The sequence below is a fragment of the Thamnophis sirtalis genome, unplaced genomic scaffold (assembly GCF_051295495.1).
Source record: "Thamnophis sirtalis isolate CommonGarterSnake01/CBP01778 unplaced genomic scaffold, rThaSir2_p1.2 scaffold_6, whole genome shotgun sequence".
Taxonomy (NCBI): Eukaryota; Metazoa; Chordata; class Lepidosauria; order Squamata; family Natricidae; genus Thamnophis; species Thamnophis sirtalis.
In genome coordinates, this window is record NW_028261386.1 from 110,349,651 (window position 1) to 110,373,723 (window position 24,073).

The 24,073-nt window shown below is 41.7% G+C and overlaps 1 protein-coding gene across 2 annotated transcripts in view; it reads left to right on the forward strand.

Annotated features, from left to right (window-relative positions):
* The window catches only part of SIM1 (SIM bHLH transcription factor 1), a 69,153-nt gene that overhangs the window by 17,216 nt on the left and 27,864 nt on the right, over positions 1-24,073 (forward strand). The window contains exons 2-7 of one of the 2 annotated variants that reach the window (XM_014051824.2): positions 11,258-11,340; positions 12,778-12,867; positions 14,520-14,628; positions 14,731-14,816; positions 18,347-18,546; positions 19,212-19,378. In XM_014051824.2, coding sequence (XP_013907299.2) covers positions 11,258-11,340; positions 12,778-12,867; positions 14,520-14,628; positions 14,731-14,816; positions 18,347-18,546; positions 19,212-19,378 — 735 coding nt within the window. The remainder of the gene's footprint in view (positions 1-11,257; positions 11,341-12,777; positions 12,868-14,519; positions 14,629-14,730; positions 14,817-18,346; positions 18,547-19,211; positions 19,379-24,073) is intronic. The other variant, XM_014051826.2, reaches the window with a different exon arrangement.

Here is a 24,073-nt window from a genome sequence, read left to right on the forward strand (position 1 = left end):
AGATGAGACTCACTCAGGCCAGACTGAAGAACTGAATTTAAAAATAACAAAAATATTTTTCAGACAATTAATTCAAAAGAGATGATTGGTGCATTTCTGGCAAAATTCCTCTCCCAATTTTCAAGTAGTTTGGGAAACAAATGACTGAGAAAGCAATGGGGTTATTTCCTATTATTTGGCTTTGTGACATGTCACTTGTGAACATGAAACCATTTGTTCACCAGAGCTTTCTTCAACTTAAAGTCTCTCAGAAATACTGGACTACAACTCCCATCTCCCTCTTAGCTAAGAAGGGGTGGGGGGAAGCTGAGGTTTCCCTCATATGTAGTCAATTTGGAAAATATTAACTTGACCTGATTAGGTAGAAAGGAAAATGGCATCTGTGGTAGGAAAAAAAAACAGTCCAATTGCAAGAATACAAGTGACCTAGTTAATTTCTGCCCCAAAGTTAACCTATAAATGTAGACGGCTATTCAACCTGTAAATGCAGGTGGGTATTCATTAACCTATGCAGGTAGAGGTCAATTTCTCCTTTTTCAGGGGCCTAAGGAGAAAGCCCACTCAGTTCCAATTTTGGGAGCATTTCTGTCTTCAGATTAATCAACAACTGACAAAAGCTTCCAGGGCAGTGTAGAATAGAAGTCCCTGGATCATCCACATCCTGCTAAAATATCAGGGAGCGATTATATTCAAACACACTAGGCCTTATTGTGGATTTCCTGTTTACAGTTCAGCATGTTCTCTGAACCCAGCTAAAGGTGGTTTAGTCAATAAACCATTTAAGAAAATCATTCCTTAGTGTACTGGGTGATTATAGCATTACAGTCTTATCTAGATTACAGTCTATCTAGACTTAAAGTCAAGCTACAAAAGAAAAGGGGTGTTCATATATCACACCATAATGTAGTTTGTTTGCTTTTGGCTTGAGCTGTTGGGCATGCCCATTTATTTTGATTTGCAAATCACAGCTTAAAGGTTAGCATTATGTGTGTCTTTGGTTATTTGGCAGGCTATGACTAAAGCAAGCCATGGCTTAGTATGATATGTGAACTCATCCCATGAGCTGACTATTTTACATCCGTGATTTTTAGCATCACCCAGTCTTTGGTGTGATGATTCAAAGTTTTTGTTCATTAGCAAACTGCACCAATGAGGTTTTGTGTCAACTCCAAACCATAGCTGAGGCAGTCTAACTTTGCATTTATCTAATCTGTGTTGTGTTGTGTTGATTTCCAATTTCTCTGATGTGAGACTTAACTGTTTGCAGCATTTCTGGTGCTTCAGCAGTGATCATCCTGATGACACAGTTAGGGACTAAGAGTATCCAATTCTTACTGGCCATGTCTAATTCCAACATATATGGTCAGTGGTCATTGTTCTCCTTTGCCATTTTGGTCTCTGCTGCCTGGAATGATATTGCATCAATTACAAAATCAATAGTGAAACCAATAGATCTCTCTAAATCCCATTCTCCAAGAACTGCTTTGAAACAGCAATTACAGAGACCAACAACTGGACAACTTGCAAGATGGCATGGGGATTTTTTTAAAATTTTGTTTCCAAATGACAGTTAAACTTCCACAGTACAGGAGCTGCTGGTGGAAGATAGTGGTCTCTAATTTGCAGACTCCCATTGCTCCATCCCACCCACTGGGTTAAGGAGTGTAATTGATGGTTTGTTTTCCTATCTGACATATGGGAGTGGGAATTCTAGCAGGAAAAGAAACTCAGCACATTTTAATCGGCCCTGTATTAAATTTTCATACCATACAGTGGCTGTGTTATTGAGGCAGAATTGAGACAAATGATAGTGGTAGTACATGATAGTGTACTACTTCCTAAAGGGAATAAAAGTGTATTAATGAGGATACTAAAACTCTGCCCATATTAAAACAGGATCCCTACTAATGACTTACAGCATTGTCTACCATCATTGTAATGAAGACAGATTTACACTGCCGCAACAATGACTGGGTAATGTTAGAAGATGCTGTAAAGTCATTAGTAGGGCATCAAATTATGATAATCCTGTAGCCCTATAGCAATAGTTACTTGTGAATATTTCTGTTATCTGGTTGGACTGGTTCACTCTTCAATATTTTTTTAAAAAGTCATTAGGTAGTGCCAATCAATATAAATAGGCACAGAATTAATTGATAGTATTTTCCCCATAATGCAGAGTCCACTTATTTGTTGATGATACATTTGTTGATCCATTAGTTGTGACAAGAATTGCCTGGTTGTGTCATGGGCTGATAGAGAGTGACTCACTCAAAGTCACCCAGTTGGTTTCCATGCTTAAGGTGGGACTAGAACTCACAGTCTCCTGGTTTCCAACCTTAACCACTAGACCAAACCGGTTCTCTGAGAATAAGTTGACATTGTAAACATTACGATTGGGAAGATCATGGCCTTGAAAATATACATCTTTGTTGATACTGTGATGACTCTGCCCTTCAAAATATTGTCTAAATATTTACTTTCCTATGTTCAAAATTTGACAGGGATGATTGCTAGTTAAAAGAAACACTATGTTCATTTTAGACAATATTTTGAAGGACAGAGACACCACTGTAACAACAAAGGTACATATTGTCAAGACCAAGGTCTTCCCAATCATAATGTTTACAATGGTGAAAGCTGGAGAATCATAAAGATGGAATTAAGAAAAATTTATGGTTTGGGATTTCAGTGCTGGAGAAAATAGTTGAGAATGTCGTGAACCACAAAAAGAACAAATTGTTCAGTACAAAATGAAATCGAACCACACTGTTCCTTGGAAGCATAATACTAGAGCTAAAACTAAAATATTTTGAACATGTAATGTGAAGGCAAGAATCATTGGACAGGGCACTAATGCTTAAAAATAATTGGAGACAATTGAAAAAGTGACTTATAGAAGGTACATATGACACAGGCTTGAATTTATAAGAACTCAAAGAAGCAGTTACTGCCAGACCGACAAGACAAAATTATACCCATCAGGTTGTAATAGACAAAAGTGCCTGAAAACCAGTGTCACAGCTTTGGCTGTGGCAAAGAAAACCTATCTTCATTAGCAATATTGTGCTATAGCCATGACTACATCATGCCAAAATATGTTATAAATCACTCTATGGGTTCAGCCATAGCAATAAATAAGGATGTTTTGTCATTCTTTTTGGAAAAGGGTATGCTGAGAATCACCTAAAGATCTAGTTATGAGATCTGGATATAGTTTCTGTATGTCCCTGCTGTATATCAATCATCTTCCAAGGATCTCTATGAATAAGCCTAACTGAGACAGAAGCAGGGCCCAAAGGGACACCAAAACAAGCACTTGGTTCAAGTCCAAGGTTGGAGAAAGCTCCAACTTAGACACTTATATTTGTTAGTTTCTTTGCATTTGATAGATGTACAGTATATGCTGGTTTCCATGAAAGAGTTCAAGGTAACTTTAAGTAGGAGTTTCCATTTGAAATGAAAATGTAAATGCATCCTTCTTATTTTTCTTTTTGCTTTTTGGACGTGTCATTTTTATCAAATACTTGAAATAGTCCAGATACACTGGATCTCTGATAGAGCTAAATCAGAGAATTGCCTTTTGAGGAAACCTGGACCAGATTGGCAACTTTGTATTTGGCTTTCAGAAGGGTAAATGCTCCTCTACTTAGAGCTCTAGTCCTCATGACTAGCTAAGCCACAATGTAGTATGTTTGATTTTTGCCGAAGGTGTTCTACATACTAATCCATTATGACTGCAATTTTCTATTGCAGCTTGGCTTAGCATAATAGATGAACCAGCTGATCATGTTTTATTTAGCAGTGATTTAGATCAACATGGGATGCAAGTCAGTGAGACTAATTTCTTCCAATCCATAAAAGTAAGTTCTTGAAACATCCTACATCTGTATAAGAATAACTTCCATACCTAGATTTTTGGATACATAGAAGACATACAAATAACATATCTATATTTTATTGGATTTTCCCTGAAAAGAGGCATCTTTCCTTCTTCTCATTATTACAAATCACCCTAGACATCTTCCAGTAGAAATGGAACCTGTAGGAGTAGTCTGTATTGCTCATTTCTTGTTTGTGATCTCCTGATACCCATCTAAAACCAGACACACTTGAGTTTCCCACATCTAGATCCTACTTTCAAACAATGGAATATCTAGATAGGTCTGGAGAAGAGCTCTGTTTGAAACATTAGAGAAAAGTTACCGGTAAATTGTGAAAACATCCTGAACCCCAAGCAGCTAATCACAATTTAACCTTCTGTTCTGAGTAATCCTAGCCTCTATGATACAGTGTGTTGTGTGAAGAAAGTATGGATTAAAGCACAGATCATTATTTGAGGTTTATTCACTTACTTTCTTAACTGCTAAGACCTTTTCTTCATAACTGACTCAAACTATAGTACTAATTCCTGGCCCTTCAACTGGAAGAAAATATGCCTGTATAAATTATGCCCTCCCTATAACTGGTTCTTATTTTGTGACAGTAATGAGGTTAGCGACTGACCTTACCTGGCAATTGCAAGTCAAATGAAAGAAAGGGATAGATGGGTTTCTCAATCACTCTAATCTGGGACGTTTACAATGGCAGATTAGGTATCTGTTGAGCTTCCTAACTAAACAGATCATGGGTGAAGTGGGCAGGAGCTTTATGTTCTTCACATTCTCTTCTCTGGATCTGTTTGGCTATTTCTGAGCAAGTCTGTAACACTCATCTGAAAGGGAGCTGAGCTTATGGTCAAAAAGACAGACCCCAAGCAGAGAGGGACTCTACTCTAGGAATAAACAAGAAAGGAATACCAGAGACATCAATTGACTACTGTATTTTTCAGAGTATAAGACTCACCAAGGTTTTGAAGAGGCAAATAAAAAAAAGTTTTTGCACTCTGCAAACCTCCCAAAAGCAGTCTATTTTTCGTGAAAACGGGCTCATTTTTCCTCCCAAAAAATGGCATGAATAGCCTTTAGGAGGCTTGTAGAGTGTTCCTGGGGAGGGGGCAAAAATGAGCAAAAAACGGTCCTGTTTCGTGAAAACAGGCCCTTTTTTGTCAATAAAAAAGGGCATTAGGAAGCTTATAGAGTGCTCCTGGGGGCTGGGGAGGGGGCAAAATTGTGCAAAAATGGCTCATTTTTTCCTCATTTCTACCCTCCCCAGCGCCCAGAGCTGTCTGAAAGCCTCCTACAAGCTATGCACGGCCATTTTGGTGAAGGGCCGGGGATTCAGGAGGCAAACAAATGCTGTATTCAGTGTATAAGACGCACCCAGATTTTTAGCCTCTTTTGAGGGAAAAAGGTGTGTCTTATACTCTGAAAAATACGATAGTTGTTGCTATTGAGCTATTGACTAGTGCTGCAAAGGAGCAGAGGTGCTGGGAGTGAGTGACCAATACATTCATTTCTGATCTTGTAGCTGGCAAGCCAGGAAGTACTGGTGGAAAACCCTGGAGAACATACATGCACATTTCTGATTTACACAATTATAATTAGCTTGCCCAGTTATCAACATGATGCTCAATGCCTTCAAAGCTGGAATGGACTAAGACAACATACAGTAAGTAACTGTGATGCATTGCATAAAGAGCTGAACTGTAGACCCTGCAACATATGAATGAGTCTAGTCCTGAGAGAGTTGGCTGGTTGGGGAGACAATTTTTAGAGGCGTTTTGCGTATCTTCAGACACCACAACAAGAACATGGCTGTGTGAAACCTCTTGTCAGCAGAAGAGGAAAACTTCCAGTAATGAATCCAGTGGAGACAGAACTGGCAACATGCAGCTACAGAACCCATCTCTCCCAATTTACATTGATCTTTTGTGAAGCACAAGAGTGAGAGCTCTTTCGGAAGAGACCACATCCCTGTTAAAAACAAAGCAATCCTATCATTCTTATAAAAGTGCGCTACATTCATGTTTATAAAGAGCCTGCATAAGATCAGAGAAGCACTGGCAGGTGTCTTTGAGGGTGTCAGAATGCTCCTGCAGCTCTACCAGGAGGGTTTCCAGTTTCCAGAGGATTGAGGCACTTGCAGTCATTTAAAGAGGAACTAAACAGACACGTGGTTGGTGAAGCAGGCCAGAGCATATCCATTGGGAGAATGGTGTCAGGATAAGAAGGAAAGTACAAGCTTAAAAGTACAGCAACTCCTTACTTCAGATTTCAGACTTCAGATTGCCTCCGTTATAAGCTGGAGATGAATCAAAAGCAGAGTCAATGAGGTCGGCAGAAAAGAGATTAACAAGACATGTCCCTACTGTGGTTAAGGGCAAGTATGAATCTTGGTTTCTTACATTCACATGCTTTATTTCTAAGGAAATGAAAGTAACATGCCTTGTCCTTTAGTTCTATCTTAAGCCTTTTTCACACCAGTCCTGTGAGATAGGTGAGGCTGAGCTAAAGTGAGTGTCTCAAATACCCTACAATGTTTTATGGCTGGGGGGGGGGGGTCTGTTCAATAGTTCAACCAGTATGTCATGCTTTCCTGTCCTTCCCTGCCTGATAAATGGAAAATGCTAATGGACATCTAGTACTTCAGTGATTCATCCTGCTTTCCTGTCTGGCATATGTCAAGTCAGAAAATGTACCCATTGTTTTAGGTCTGCTCTTAATCTATTTTCTGCTGTTTCAAGGGGTTTTTTTGGTGGGGGGGGGGAAAGGAGGATGAATCAACCCAGTGGGAACATCACTGAGCTGTGGTGGCACAGTGGTTAGAGTGCAGTACTATAGGCTACTTCTGCTGATAACTGGCTGCCAGCAGTTTGGCAGATCAAATCTCACCGGGCTCAAGGTTGACTCATCCTTCAGTCTTCCCGAGGTCGATAAAATGAGGACCCAGATTGGTGGGAGCAATATGCTGACTCAGTAAACCGCTTAGAGAGGGCTGTAAAGCACTATGAAGCGGTATATAAGTCTGCTAGTGCTGTTGCTATCATCCAGAAATTGTCGAAAACAAAGCTGTTGGGCTTCTAACACCAGCATTTCGAGGCCATTTTAAAAAGGCATGCTTGATTTAAGAAGCCTTGATTGCACAGCTCAGATCAGGATTTTAAAACTTTTATTCCCTAAACTGATTATCATCTATTGGGATGTCTAGATAATGATCATGGATCATAAGGTGAAGGGCAGAATTCTGTCCATGCTTACTTAGAACTGAGTTCCATTGACCTATTACCAGGAGAATTGATGCAGGATTGCAAACTGAGACTTACTTGCTAGTGGGTCTGCAAGATAACCTCAGATCAAAATTCATTGAGATGGACAGGATTGCAGACTAAGGTGTTCTGAAGAGACAGCAGAGAAAATTCATCCCACATTGGTACCAGAGGAAATGGATGAGAGAGTAGAAACATTGAGTCCCAAAGTTGCTTTTTCAAGAGGCAACTGGACTTTCTGGGTTTTCTTTGAAGGCATTTCGCTTCTCCTCCAAGAAACTTTTAGAGCTCTGAAGCTAAAGAAAGTCCAGTTGCCTCTTGAAAAAGCACTTTTGGGACAATCCTGGCCTGGATGACTGAGAATCTCCACTGACATTTAGAAACAGGACTATTCACAGAGCATGGATTTAAAAAAAGTCAAGTGGTGACTACAACAGTCTGAACACAATTGATAAGTAATACATATTTTTTTAAAAACAGGTGATGTTTCATTCACACACTGTTTAAAAAACCTTTTTTGCTGACACCCTTAAGATATGCAAAGTGAAGAATAAAGTTATATACAGAATTGATGTGTTTCAGTAATGTAGGTATGCATGCGTACATGCCTGTATGTATAAAATTTGTTTGCCACCCATCCAAGGACTCTGGGCAGCTTACAACATATTTTTCAAGGTGCAGCCTTTCCTATATATGAACAACGAGACAACGCCAGACCAGTATTTTAAACACCCATATTCTAGACTTCAGAATCTCAGAAAAATGAGAGGAGAGAGAGTAGTGGAATGGTGAGTAACTAACGGTAGAGATGTCGCACATAGGTGAGAAGGAGGAACAGAAGGTGGCAGCTGGTGGGAATTCCCGGCCTTCGCCCAGCCCCAGGGAGATCGAGTTACGTCGGCCAGGAGGGAAAGCACAGATCTTGTGTGCAAGTCCGGACGGCGTGGCGCTGCTTTCAACAAAATGAAGGCGAGGCGCCGATTGGAGAAGGGGGCAGTAAAAGGAGGCGTGGCGAAGCGGGATTGCCGGCTTCTTTGCCTAGGCGCCACTGGTTTTTAAGCTCCCCCTTCCCCTCGATGTTCACGAAACGGAGCCATTTCCCCTTTGCCCTTGTCCCCTAGTAGTAACGTTAGTCCTTTTTGTCTTTGGGAAACGGTCCTGTTGAATGAAGTGGCTTTGGAGACAGTCACATTTAGGTTGCATCCAAGTCCCTCGGTTAAAATCGGTCAGGAAAAGGCACCGCAGAAAACGCCGTTTTTTTGTTTCACACCCGCCTTCTCTCTCCATAGGGGTGAAGCAACGAGACCAGGTTAAGGGGCCGATGCCGCAGAAGGGCGTCTGGCTGATCTGGCTGTGGATATTGCGGGGGGGGGGGGGGATTTAGTGAATTATTCGAAAGATAGAAGCAGAGAGAGAGAAGGGAACGGGTATAGACATCAGTGGTGGATTAAGGCTCACTGGTGCCCCCCTCCCTTTGTACAAATCTTCATTGGGTTTTTCCCCCCTCAACTTTGTGGTGCCCCCTTTGGGCCTAGTGTCCTAAGCACGTGCTTAGTCTTCTTTATGGTTAATACACCACTGATACACATAAAGGGTCCTCTTTCTTTTTAATTGATTGACAAGTTCCTGCAGTTTTCTCTGTTCTGTCATTGCTTACTTCTTGAGTTGAGGAACAGTGACTGGCCATGGTCAAAGCTTGACTAGGACGCACCGTCTCCTGGTTTTTAGCCTGGTGTCTTATCACTACACCAAAGTAACGCTTTATTTCGTTGTATTGGGTGGGGAGGGGCCTGGGAACTTGCTATCCTGGTGAGCCAAAAGGTCTCTCCAACTCTCCACCCCCCACCGCCCAGGCAAAGTTCTTGACTGGATTTTGTTCCTGACGTTGGAATGGTTCTAGAGATGCTGGCTGAGTTGTGTGTGTGTGTGTGTGTGTATTATGTATGCATGCATGCATGCATACATACATACATACATACATACATACCATATATATATATATATATATATATATATATATATATATATATATATATATATATATATATATATATATATATATATATATATATATATATATATATATATATATATATATACACACACACACACACACATACACACACACACACACAGATTGAAAATAATTGTAAAAAAGAAAAAGTATTTTTTATGTCTTGCCCCACAGTAACTCTAGTGAAATAACCGATTTGATTCACGGAAAGAGGTCAGACAAAAACCATTAACCATTTTAGGGGGTTCCAAGGTCACGAAGCTTGATAACCATAGCAGCAAGGCTGGGGATCGCCATGGATTCTTACGTGGCGCTAGGCAAAGACCAAACAAATGCTAATTCGGTAGGGTTCGCACAACACAAGGACCCCGCTGAAAGGAGGTTGGGCTGAACTGTGGGAACAGAGCCAGAAGCTTTGTTGAGATGTGACCCTCTTCTTCTGGCAGTTCACAAAGAAAACTAAAAGTGTGTGTGTGTGTGAGAGAGAGAGGGAGGGAGGGAGGGAGGGAGAGAGAGAGAGAGAGGGAGAGGGAGGGAGGGAGGGAGAGAGAGAGAGAGAGAGAGAGAGAGAGAGAGAGAGAGAGAGAGAGATTGTATAAGACTATCCCGCTTATCTGTCGCGGGGTAGGGGTGGGTTAGAGCCGAATAATTATTTTTCTAGAATCCAAGAGCACCGCTTTGGAATCTGAAGCAAAAACGATGGAATCAGGGCTGGGCACTCTTCGAAGTTTTAGAAACAAGGAATCAGCAATGCGTTTACTGGGCTGGGTGGTTTACCAAGCCGATCCTGGCTGGCGTTGTCTGGGCATAAAAACTGAACAAGGTGGGACTAACGACGGTAGAAGCTCGGGTTTGGATTCCACTAGACTAGGAAGTCACTAGATGCCCCCAGAAGAAAGTAGTGACACCCAGCCTCTTCCTTAACTATCCGCGAATTCCCCAGGAGCTTCACTCAGCGGAGAACACCCCCCCCCCCCAATCAACGGGACAGGAGGAAGATTTTAAAAAGTGCCTTTTCTTATTGTCAGCCTCTTATTGTTTATTGCTCCGCCATCACTAATCGACGCAAATATTATTAGCCTCTGGGAGGCCGATTTCCCCCGAGCTTGAACACGAAAGCTGGGGATTTATTACGGTTAGACTTTCTTCGCGTCTAAAGTGAAGTCTTCGCTGCGGACCAGTGGTGCTTGCAGGGTCTTCGGGTCGCCACGGCTTGTTTGCTACAGTTTCGGCCCTCCTAATTTTGGGAGGCCCAAGGATGTGGTTTGAGATAAGCGAGCGGGAAAGACTTCAGGGCTCAAATGGCCAAGCCGCTGTGTTTCGATTCTTTGAAATATTAATTCTAGACTTTGGAGGGAAATTACTCTTTGATCTTGGGTTTATTGAGCAAACGATACAGTAATAGCGAAATAAACCGCTTCAATTTCAAAGTAGCGGTTTGGGTGGGACTATTTACTCCTTTGTACATTGAGGTGGTGGAAAGATTGTAGTGTAACAGGATGACACTCGTCGGAAAAGCTATTTTTCCAAGCCCACGCACGGAAAGGACGACAATCCCCATGGCTCCCAGCTATCGCTCTGTCTGAGGACGACGGAAGTTGTCTGTTCAATCATTATGGGTCCGCTAATTTAAGAAACACCCTCATAAATTACGACGACCAGGAGACCTGTGATATCTAGAAGTCGAAAGCGTTTATTAGCACATCCGTTGCAGAAGATTCCGGATCGCCTCAGATATTCGGGGCAGTCCTGAGAGAGGAATACCACAAAGATGCGCCGAGTAGTACTGGTGTGTGTGGATTGGATGGGAAGGGGATTAGGGTGATGCAAGAGAGAGAGAGGAGCAGAGGATTGATCCTACACCATTTTTCTGTTCTTTGAGCTGTAAAATACAGTCCCTAGAAAAATGCTGACAACATTCTCGCGATGCCCTTCCCTGCCAGTCCAACACTTGATGTTTAGGGTCCGTCAAAGACAGAGAACAACCTTGGACTTCCTTTCCCTCCTTCCTTCTCTCCCTCTCTCCCCCTCTCTCTCTCCCTCCCTCTCCCACTCCCTTTCCTTCCCTCTTTCTCTCATGCATTTTGTCTCGACAGGACTCGGGGAGGCCTGGGGCCACACAAGTCGAACCAGCACTCTGGACAACGTTGGTCGCGAACTGGGGTCCCACCTGCTTCAGGTAGGAATGCGGCGTGCCAGCGGGCAGCTCTTTCCTGCCAGGCTTCAGGGTACATGGGACAAGGCCTGAAGGACAGACTTTTAGCACCGAAGGAGCAGTGACTTGAGCTGGAGGCTTTCATAAGGTTAGACAAGCGGGGTCAGTTCGGCCCGGTAATGTTTCACGTGGCCTGATGTATAAGGGAAAGTTGCAATACATTTCCAACGGTGTTGGCTTCAACTTGCATCATTCCCTACCACTGTGGCTTTTCTGAACCCTGAAGCCTAATCCATCTGGAAAGCATCTGGTGATAAAACTGCTCCGGCTCGACGGAACTCCTATCGTGTAAATAATTTTTATGCGTTTTATAAAGCGTGCTTACGTTTCAACCATCACGGAAAGAAATATACAAGAATTTCAGAAACCCTTGAGAAATGAACTCAAGACTAAGGGTTAGTTATTAACATGATTACATGAGGTATATAGTGCCCTAAGGCATATTTTATTTTATTTTTATTGTCTGATTGGGTAACAATCTTAGATAGAAAGGTGGAGTATATATTTAATTGTTAAAAGAGGGGAGGAAACCTTACTCCCATGAACCTTTTTACCGTCATTTTGACGCGTTCTAGATATTTTGGACTCTGTTCTCGACCGTTCCCACGCATGATGGTGCTGGGGTAGGGAATGATGGCAGCCGTAGTCCATTCAGACAGGAGATCCAGGCTCCTAAAGACTAGAGCGTAACATTGCAGCCGTTTTCCTCGGAAATCGAGGGCTACAGTTGCCGCCTAAGTGGTTAGGATTTGGTTGGTAAGGAGAAGGCGCGTCGCTTGCGCTATCCTAGAGCCCTTTCTTCTTTGGACGTCCTTCGTTGTGTTTTATACGCCACCCAACCGTCCTTGCTCATTTCTGTTATGCGGGTTTCTACATTTTTTCTTGCTGGCTCGCTCGGTCTCCGTGTTCAGTCGTGTCCGATTCTCAGAGAGCTCCGGGAAAGATCATCTTGGCAAGGTTTTCAGAAGTGCTTTGCCCTAACCTCCTTCCTAGGGCTGAGAGAGCAAGTGACTAACTCAAGGTTACCCAACTGGCTTTGTGCCTTAGGCGGGATTAGAACTCTCAGTCTCCCGATCTCTGGATTAATGGCTTAACCACTCCAAAGTCGTTCCACCTTTGCCATTTTTAGCGCCATCCGGCTACTACTGGGGCAAGACATGACGAACGTAGAAAGAAAAACAAGAAAGTCCAGTCGCCTCTTGAAAATGCACCTTTGGGATAAGCTTTTATACATCCACACAGATTTGGGGGGGGGGGGGGGCGATAAAGACTAAAACCACCAGGCAGGAAATGGTCAAAAATGGAGCCTGCAGTTCTCCACTTCTTGTTAACAGAGCCAAGAGAAGGACTTTACCCGGTCGGAGAAAATTGATCGCTCTTTGCTCTCTGCCTTTCTTTCAGACTTTGGACGGTTTCATTTTTGTGGTAGCTCCTGACGGCAAGATCATGTATATCTCGGAGACTGCCTCGGTGCACTTGGGTTTATCGCAGGTACGTTAATGATCCCAGAGGAATCGACCCCAATGGAGGCAACCGATTATTTATTTATTTGCAGCATTCAAAGTTAGATTGAACAGTGTGTTCTTCCTTTTTTTTCTTTTAAATGCTCCGTCTTGAACATTTAGTGGTCAAATCAATCTGAAAGCCAACCTGCAGATCCCTGGGAGGGACCCCCCATTAAAAAAGTGGCCATTCGGTATTCTAAGGAGATAGGGTAGCTTTTGTCCACCCCTTTAGTTCAGTGGACGCAACTTCTGAAAGTCTTTCCTAGGACGCTGCGTTCTATGAATGCCTTGAATCAACCTGATTCCCAATAAAGAACCTGTTTTCAAATCCGCTTGAAGGCGAGACTCCAGCGGAGTAAGGCTGTCTCACAGTGGCCAGAAGGGCAATAGGGATATGCTGCCATTTGGGGGACCTCTGTTGAATAAAGCAGTCGGTGATCGAAATTATTATGCCTCAGTTTCCAACTGTAGTCTCTTTCACAGTCTGCTCCAATTTAGAAGATACCTTGGAGTCAGTAGTAGTTATTCCAGGGAAATATAGAGAATTGAAACTTCAGGGCGCATTGGGATTTGCTGGTTTTGATTAAACACCCTTAAACTGCAGTCTCAAGCGTGGTGCTATTCTGGCCACACTGTCTTCTCCATTGACTTGCAGTGAAACTAGACTAGAAACCAGTGACCCTCTTGTTTCACCAGATTATCTCCACATAGAAAACCTGATGTGGGAACAGTCTTTTGGCCCAGCCTTGTCTTGACCTGCTTGCCTTCTAGGTGAAAGAGTACTTTCCCCCCTTGAGGAATGTCAAGATTAGCCATTTAATTTAATGGCTTACCCTGGGATAAATTCCCATTTAAGCTTCCATCCAAAGCCTTCAGCCTAGGGCAGCCTTCTGTAGCCTCTGACCCTTCACGATGAGGGGCCCTTCATGCTACCATCCCTCAAAACAAGATGAAGATCCTGGCCTGGTGGGCCAGAAGTTGTTGAATGTTGATTCGCTTACTTGGTTGCCAAGCAAAAGCCTAATGGCCGTTCACTGTATTCACACACACCACTGATTCACAAGACCTGGGTTCACATAATACAGAGCTGCTCCTCTATGTACAACTAAAATTGAGTCCAAAATTTATGTTGTTAAGTGAGCTTTGCCCTATGTAATGACTTTTCTTGCCACAGTTGTTAAGTGATTCACTGCAAGTGTTAAATTAATAACCCAGTTGTTAAGCGAATCTGGCTTCGCCATTGACCTTTCTTGTCCCCTTTGTTTGCAAAAGATGATCAAGTGATGGAGGACACATAACTGTTATAAATATGAGTGTGTTGCCAAGCATTTGGATTTTGACCGTGGGGATGCTGAAATGGTCCCTAAGTGTGGAAAATAGCCATAAGTCACTTTTTTCAGCGCCCTTGTAATTGTTGTAAATCGAGGACTACTGTAAAGTTAAATTCTAACCAGAACATGTGCAAATCCAGTGTTTGAGTGAACCTGTTGCGCCAGTTATTGCGTGGATCAGGGTCTTCCAGGTCGAAAGCCTCTTCCCCCAGCCTCGGACCTGGGCGGCTAAACTGGTCCGAACCGGCCGCCCTGCCACAGCACGCAGCAGCGCTCTTCTCCCCGGGCTCCGCTTCCTTTCTTTCAGGTAGAGCTGACCGGCAACAGCATTTACGAATACATCCACCCGGCCGATCATGACGAGATGACCGCTGTCCTCACCGCTCATCAGCCCTACCATTCCCACTTCGTTCAGGGTAAGACGCTCGGGGAAGTTGATCGGGGAAGGCGGCGATTTGGGGGAGGGGGGAGAGCAGCCTCCTTTCCTGACATGCGCATTGTGCTCCTTTGCCTCGCAGAGTACGAGATCGAGCGCTCCTTTTTCCTCCGGATGAAATGCGTCTTGGCCAAGAGGAACGCGGGCCTCACTTGTGGAGGTTACAAGGTAGGTAGTGGCGCGAGTGCCAACTGGCGGCCAAACTGAGAACTGCTGGAGTCCCGGCTGGCTGAAGGTAGTTTAAAGGCGCCTTCAAAAACTCCCAAGTGATGGAGCCTTTGGTGCTCTTTCAGCTTGGTTGCTTTCTTGCAGATGTTTCATTACCCAACGTAGAGAACATCATCAGCGCTAAGGCGCTTTTTCAAGAGGCAACTGGACTTTCTGTTTTTTTCTTTGAAGACGTTTGGCTTCTCATCCAAGAAGTTTCTTCAGCTCTGGCTGGATGGTGGGGAATGGAGCCAGAGCTGAAGAAGCTTTTTGAATGACAAGTCAAACGTCTTCAAAGAAAAACTAGAAAGTCCACTTGCCTCTTGAAAAAGCATCTTTGGGACAACCATCACTGGATGACTGATAATCTCCATAGACATAGTCAGTCCTAGAATGCTACTAACTTCAAGTATTCCTGGCTTGGCCAACTTGGCATTCTCCATTAGTGTTGAAACAGCAAATTCCAGCCATTGGAAATCTGGCAGCTCTGAAAGTTGCAATCCCAGCCTATCTGGAAAGGGTCAGATTGGAGCAGTTTTCCTTTGATGTCTTGAAGTTCAATCAATCAGAATAGGCCTAGAAAGGACATTTGAGATCTTCTAGTCTAGCCTCCTGCTCAAGTACCATTTCAAACAAGTGGCTGTCCAGTCTCTTCTTAAAAACTTTCAGTGATGAAACACCTACAACTTCTAAAGGCAATCTTTTCCACTGGTTAATTGTTCTCACTGTTAGGAAGTTTCTCCTTAATTTCAGGTTGCTTCCCTCTTATTTAGTTTCTATCTATTGTTTCTTGCATTGCCTTCTTGGTGCTTTGGAAAATAAGTTATTGGTCCAGGTAATGGTTCCAATCTTGTCCTTCAGATAGGTGGTTTTTCCTCCGAAACCTCATGCCAATTAAGATAGAGATGTTGCCCACACATATTTAGGAGGAAGCACCACACTATGAAATTTCTAACTGAGTAAACAGGCATAGGATTAGTTTGTAAAGCAGCAATCCTCTGCATACTTGGGAGTAAGCCCCCTGAAATCCACTTAAGCCTCCATGATTTCACTCAGCTTAAATTCAGGGAAATCTATACATCCCCAGCATAGAGAAAACAAGTTTGCCTTCTTCATTACAGTTCTGAAGAAATCCTCAATGCACTGAATGCCTGTAGGCTAAAAATCACCGGATGTGCACTCCAATTCCCAGGATTTATTTGGTAGGAAGATCCTAAATAATTCACATTCAGATAGTGTCAGTTAATTTTAAAGGCTGAATATTGTGTTGTTGGTGGAATTTTTTTCAGTGGAAATTGAAAATTAGAATTTTATTTAAGACTACAACCTATGTAGTGAGTAATGTTACACTACTTGGCAGGACTTGGGTCTGAGCAGAGGCATAGAGGGTTGAGGGCTGTGTTTTAAAAGAGGTTTTTGTCTAATCTTCATTAATTGCAGGACATTCATATCTGAAAGAAAGTCTATAAAATAATTATTTCCAAGGAAAAAAAGATGGGGGCTTGAAGGAGCCTTAGTGTATTTAGAATAGAATAGAATAGAATAGAGTAAGTTGGAAGGAACCTTGGAGGTCTTCTGGTCCAACCCCCCGCTTAGGCAGGAAACCCTTTACCATTTCAGACAAATGGTTATCTAATCTCTTTTTAAAAACTTCCAGTGTTGCAGCATTCACAACTTCTAAAGGAAAGAGGTTCCACTGATTAATTGTTTCTCCTCTGTTCTAAGTTGCTTCTCTCCTTGATTAGTTTCCACCCATTGCTTCTTGTTCTACCCTCAAGTGTTTTGGAGAATAGTTTGACACCCTCTTCTTTGTGGCAACCCCTGAGATATAGGAACACTGCTATCATGTCTCCCCTAGTCCTTCTTTTCATTAAACGAGACATACCCAGTTTCTGCAACTGTTCTTCTAATCTTCTTCTTCCCTAATCATCTTTGTTGCTCTTCTCTGCACTCTTTCTAGAGTCTCCACATCTTTTTTACATCATGGCGACCAAAACTGAATGCAGTATTCCAAGTGTGGCCTTATCAAGGCATTATAAAGTGGTATTAACACTTCACGTGATCTTGACCTCTGTTTATGTAGCCTAGAACTGTGTTGGCTTTTTTGGCAGCTGCTGCACACTACTGGCTCATATTTAAATGGTTGTCCACTAGGACTCCAAGATCCCTCTCAGAGTTACTACTATTGAGCAAGATACCACATATATCTCTGCATTTTGTTTTTCTTGCCTAAATGTAGAATCTTACTTTTTACTTGTTGAATGAAAATAACTGAATTGTCTGAGGAAGTCTATAATATTTCTTGGGATTGGTTCTGGGCCAATCTTGTTTTGGAAGTTTTTATTTATGTAGCCGGGATCTCTCCTCTTGTTCCATATTGTCCCTCCATCCATTAATGTAGCCTGTCTCAAAACCCATGCAGTCCATTGAGCTGCTACAAAGCAGCAATCTTCTTGAATTTTGCATATTAACATGCTTTTCTCCACTAATAGGAAAGATTCCCTCCAGGCAGGGTACATTCACTGTAGTTCCTAAGGCTATGTTCACATTTCCTTGAAAGCTGCTATGTTCACGTTAGTGATTTACAGCAACTTATGGGCCATTCCTTCATTAGAAATTAATAGCAAATTATAGCACACACCAACCCTCACTGTGCTGAGCTAAGGGAAGGAAGAAAAGCAGGTTTTATATCACCAGAATAATAGCTGGGTAATGTTAGAAGAGCTATAAATTGCTACTGAGGAAATGTCCTATATAATCATTAGCACCATGAATTTCTATAATGGTGGCTAGATGACACTGTTGCACACTGTGGTTCACAAAAAGGGAAATTGTTTAAGGCTGCAGTTCTACATGCAAATCCCATAGGACAGTTGGATTTATTTCAAAATCAGTGTGCATAGGGGTTGTGTGCTGAAAATATCACTAGAAGTAATTGTTTTATTCCATGCTTGAGGGTCAAATAATACTTCCCGTGGGCTCATTATTAGGATTGCTGGAACATGGGTGCGTGCTGTTTGATTGTTACTATATAGTTGGAGACTGGCAGTGAATATAATTTAACTTCATTCAGGGTGCACCAAAGATGATTCTTTGGAAATATAAATACATGTATGACAAGAGGAGCAATGAGAAGATAGAAAATGGACCACAGGGTACTCTCACTGAGAAGCATCAAAGTGTGGGGAAGAGATGTTATCCATGTTCCTTTTGGAATTCCCCCATTCAGACAAGCATGTCATTCTACTATGACTATCATGTAGAACACCTGGTTAACCCTGTGATTGGGCCCTGATGCGCTGTACTTTGCATAGCATTTTCCATGGCAGAAATGTGCGGGGGGGGGGGGGGGAGGCTTGCTGCTGAGTAGATCAGCAGGACCTCTCACAGACCTGGTGAGTGATCCTGCTGAGATTACACTTTGTCATGTGAACCCTTGTCAGATTGACATTTATTTTTCTTATTGTCTCTTGTCTTTTTGCCCCTGACAGGTGATTCATTGCAGTGGTTACCTAAAGATCCGCCAGTACAGCTTGGACATGTCCCCTTTTGATGGTTGCTACCAAAATGTTGGGCTGGTGGCAGTGGGCCACTCCTTACCCCCCAGTGCTGTGACGGAGATTAAGCTGCACAGCAATATGTTTATGTTTCGGGCCAGCCTGGATATGAAGCTTATCTTCCTTGATTCACGGTAAGTCATCACTTGAGCTCCCTTTAGACCCAACAAGAGCCCAAATAAGATAAGGTGGTTGGTTGCCCTTTTCTTCTCCGAATCTTTTTGGGCTTCCATCTGACTCTAACACAGGTAGTCCTCAACGAATCACCACAATTGAGCTCCAAATTTATGTTGCTAAGTGAGACATTTGTTAAGTGAGCTTTGCCCCATTTTACAACTTTTCTCGCTATATTTGTTAAGTGAATCCCTGCAGTCCTTAAATTAGTAAGATAGTTGTTAAGTGAATCTGACCTCCCTGTTGACTTTGCTTGTCAGAAGGTTGGAAAAGGGGGATCACGTGACTCCGGGACACTACAACCGTCATAAATATGAGTACATTGTCAAGCATCCAAATGTAAATCATGTAAGCATGGGGATGCTGCAATGGTCATAAGTGGGGTAAATGGTCATCAGTCAGGTTTTTTTCAGTGCTGTTGTAACATCGAACAGTCACTAAACGAACTGCTGTAAGTTGAGGACTACCTGTACAGTAATTGGGTTGGTTTGCTTTAATTTTGATCTAGTCTGCTGGTAAACTGAAGCTTATTAACAAACCATGATTAAAAATCTGGGTTGGCACAATGTGAGAAGCCAATGTCATTCTCTGTCTTTCTCTCTCCCCCCCCCCTCTTTCTGGGTAGGGTAGCTGAGCTGACTGGTTATGAACCTCAGGACTTGATTGAGAAGACACTGTACCACCATGTCCATGGTTGCGACACTTTCCATTTGCGCTGCGCTCACCACCTGCGTAAGGAGTCTCTTCCCTTTGAGCCTTTGAAGCCCTCAGCTGAGCCCTGTTTACTCAGAAGTAAGTCACACTGAGTTCAGAGGGACTTACTCCCAAAGTAAAGTGGGCTGACTGGCTGGGACTTTTCCAAGCAGAAGAGCAATTGAACTCACCTTTGCTAGTAAGACAGTCTCAACATATAGCTGAAAAGAGATGAATAACAAAACCAAGTTATATTTTTCAACAGGTTGCTGAAAAAAGGGAGGGGAAAATGGGGCGAGGATGGGATAGATAGATTGCAAAGAGCAATATCTCCTATGATTCCAGTCAGGCACACTTTGGGAAAGCTAATAAGCCAAGATGGTTATCATTGCCACATGAACAAAGTCCCATCCCTTTATCTGTCTCTTGATATTACATATGCATACAAAGAAGTGGGACTTTTAAATCACCAATCTTTAAAACTGTCTTCTTCAGTAGATACTGCTGCTTTCAATATGCTACAAAAAAGTGCATCCTCTTGTCGTTTTCCCATTCATTGAACACATGGCAGCAGAAGCTGGAGATGCAATCTTATAAAAGAAAAATATCGGTTTTTAAAGATGTTTTATACAATAAATGAATTTGTTGCCTAAAGGAGCATTGTTTGATCTACTAAGAATTGTGTTGTTGGGATCACAACCATTAAATTCCTAACAGTACTTTTCTCTAGTACTGTACTACTACTAGCAGTAGATGCTATGATTTCCACTTGCTTCCATTTTTATCTTTGGCTATAGGGAACATTGGGACAATGACTTAGTACGTACTGACTTCTTAGAATCAACTAGTTATTGTTGAAGTAATAGAAAGCCTATCCTCATGTCTATTATTATAACACAAATGGGTGACTCAATAAGGTTATTTCACCAGTAGAAAAATAATAATCACAACAATGACAAAAGCAAGAATCTATTTTTTTTACTTGAGAATTAACCTCAGTGAATTCAATGAGACTCACTTCTAGCAATAGCAATGACACTTAGAATTATATACCACTTCATACCAGTAGTGCTTTACAGCCCTTTCTAACTGGTTACATTATCAGCATATTGCCCCCAATCTGAGTCCTTATTTTACCGATCTCAGAAGGATGAAAGGCTCACTCAATCTTGAGCCGGTCAGGATTGAACTGCCAGCAGTCGGCAGAATTAGCTTGCAATTCTGCATTCTCACCACTGCACTACTGAGTGATATAAACACTACATATACAGTATGTATGTATGTAAAACTGTAGGATAGACAGGATACCATGTGTGGATAGGGGAGCCTTAGTCATGAAAACCAGCTGGGTGATTTGGGCCAGTCATTGCCTCTCAGCCCAAATTACCTCACAGAGCTGTTGTTGTGAAGAAAATAGGAGAAGAAAGGTGTATTGGATATGCTTGCAGTTTTGAGTTGTTTATAGAATAATAATAAAGGTGGGATCTAAGGCAATCAATCAGTCAATACATAAATAATGATAGTTAGAAACAAATTATTCTTCTGACTGCTACAGAAAGCTACTGAGGAATCATTCTCATATCCCCTAAATGTAACAAAGCAGTGTCTAGTAACCATTTTAATATAGGACATATTTGTAACATTGCCTTTGTCTACAGTTCAAAGTTGAGGCAGTTTAAAATCATATATAGCTGTTCCAGTTTTGAAGTAGGGTTTCCCATCTTTTGCCAACTTTTTTTTTTTGCCATGAACATGACCTGGCACACTTTTTAAAATGACAATAGCTTGAGGTGCATTATTTGAATTAGCAAGACAGGGCAAGCCATATATTTTATGACAAGTGGTGGTGGTGGAGGATCAGTAGCATTTTTTCGCTTACTTTGTTGGCAAGTCAAAAACGGAGCTTGCTTGGTATGAGTTGCTCCTCACCCTACATCATCTACTCCTCCTCTACATCTACAACCTATCAGGAGGGATGGGGTTTTGTGGTTTTTTCTTTTGTTTTTGTTATTCAAAAGATTGCTGGACTGTGTCCCAAAACAGTCCAATAGGCAGGTTTCTAGATGAGGAATACCTCTGCATCTGTAACAGTCAGTTGGGCAACATGTTTTGTGACTTAAATCACCTATTCACCCAACTTTCTCCTCCTCCCCACATATGTTAAAGAAAGCAATTTTTTAATTGTTTATCCCATTGGTAGGCGATGCTTGGCGGGCAAGAAAACCTGCAATTCTAATTCATCTTTTAAAAATGCTAGTTTGAGAAAGCTTATACCGGTTTGGAAAATATGAAGTTTCACAAATATTCATGGTGACTTTTACAAGAGAGAGGGGGGAGAGAGAGGGAGGGAAGGAGGGAGAGAGAGGGGGGACAGAGTATGTTTGCAAGAGGATTTGTTAACATGTGTCCCCAAAGAACCTGAGACCTATTGAGGAAATGAAATAATCAGCTCCACTTTTTAGAAAGCTTATTTTCAGCAAGCATTAAACACGAATGTTCCCCTGCCCCTGATTTTATTTTGTTCTATGATGTGCATGAGAATAGTACATGAGACTGATTTGAAAGTGGCCTCTATGGAGTAATATCTCAATTCTAAAAGAGCTATTACAGTTAAATTCTTTGTTGTTCTGAACAGTTCTGAAATCCAGAACTGTTCAAGTCAAGGGAGGTTTGGGATTTTGGTCATTCTTACTTTCTTACAATTCATTCTGATGACTAAAATCTATTTTATAACTACCTGCACAATGGAATAATACCATTGATTTTACCTTAACCTCCTGGTAAACGAGCCTAGGATAGCTTTTCAGGTTAGGTTAGGATCAGGGGTGGGTTCCTGCCACTTCTAACCTCTTCTATAGAAAAGATTCCACAAATCTACCGTGCCATTTAGAACCGGTTCCAGCTCCCTCCCCCCACCCATCCGCACATCATCAAGATGAAGATCGAGAGGAGGAATTCTGGGAGTTGAAGTCCACAAGTCTTAAAGCTGTCAAGTTTGAACACCCTTGGGTTTTTTTTTCTAAAGGGTTAGGGGTGCAAGGATCTTGTAACAGCTTAAGACTTGCGTGCTTCAAATGCCAGAGTTTCTGTGCCAACATTTTGGTTGCTAAGCAAGAGCGTTGTTAAGTGAGTTTCACCACATGTTACAAATTGGCCATGCCCAGCCAGTCACATGGCCGGCAAGCCACTCCCACAAAGCAGGCCACACCTACAGAAGAGGTTCTAAAAAAATTTGAAACCCACCACTGGTTAGGATAAACTTTCCCAAAGAAAGTTGCTTCACTGCTTTCCATAGTTTCTCAGTCCCCTTTCTGAGTTCTGTGTCTTTTTTCTTCTGACATACTGTAAGTGGAAAAACAGCAGGCAAAAAAACCTCTTCTAATGTTTCAACTCCAGATGTAGGAAAAGAATCACGCAAGAGCTAAGACACCATCTAGAATTAACAAGGAGGTTTAAAGTCTGAAGCATTTTTTTTTTGCTTTATGCATATGTGATACCTTTAATTTTTGAAGTCCTACATATAATACATGCACCTCAACAATCTTTTAAGTATACAAGATTCAGAATGCCTTGAAAAATGCTTTAATTTTAGTCCTTTCAAATCTCTTGCAAAACCAGGTTCAATGCTTCATTTTATACGTAAAATTGAAACCAGGAAAGAATTTATATTACACATTTAATGCCCTGTAAAATAGAGAATTATGTGGGCCATTTACTGAACAGAATGGATCATCTACTTATAGAAATTATTGCACTGAAGTTCCACTCTAAAGAAAATCAAGTATTGTCCAGGACCATTTAGTTACTGTAGGCACTAGAAAATCTGAAACCATTATATTGATTAACAAAAAGTATTTGCAAAAATAGCTCTTTGAATACTTAAATTACCTGCTGCTTCTATTACTGTCATTACATGATTGCATTCTGAAACATAATTTTGTAACTGATGAATAATTATCTGGTAAGGTGCTGCAATTTTATAGCCAATTTTAGATAACTAAAATCCCTCAACCTGCTGGGATTTACCTCTGATACATAGACTTCTGATACATACTTCTGACGCATAGATTTATTCTATAGGTAATCTTCCAGTTTCTTCAATTTGGATTACAACTCCCAGTAAATTGGTAAACACCAAGTAGAGGAGGGGCAGGTACTCTGTAAATATGAGGTTGAGTCTCATTGAACTCACTGCAGTTTACTTCTTAGCAGTCATGTGTGGAATCACATTGTTAATAAACATTTATGGTTCCTATGCTTTTCATGGAACAAATTGACTTGTGGAATCCCTATGATAGCAGTAGTAAATGGCAAAACAGACAAACAGGTTTTGGGATAAGAAGTATTTCTTTTTGAAAAGTAAATTAGTTTATGTGCTCTATAGAATGCATTGATGGACTTCCCATGATGTTTTTATCTTCATGAAGCCTCTTGTTGATTGGTTGGGTAGAAGGTTATGAAGGGATTGGTACAAACAAAAGTTGGTTTGAACTGGAGGACTCCAAGCTTTCCTGAATATTAATAAAATGTCAATGACACATTGATAAAATAGAGCCTTTACAATGCAATGTTTGAGGTTCAGGACTAGGACTGTTGATTCAGGAACAAGTCTACCTTAAGTTATGGAAGCTCATTGGGAGATTTAGTAAATTTGTAGAAAGGAATATAAAGTATGTCCCTCAAACTCCTGGAGAAAAAACACCAAGCTATAAATCATCATGAGTACCACGGTCAGGGCCGGATTTAGATGAAAAGAGGCCCTAGGCTATTCCACTTATGAGGCCCTTTCACCTC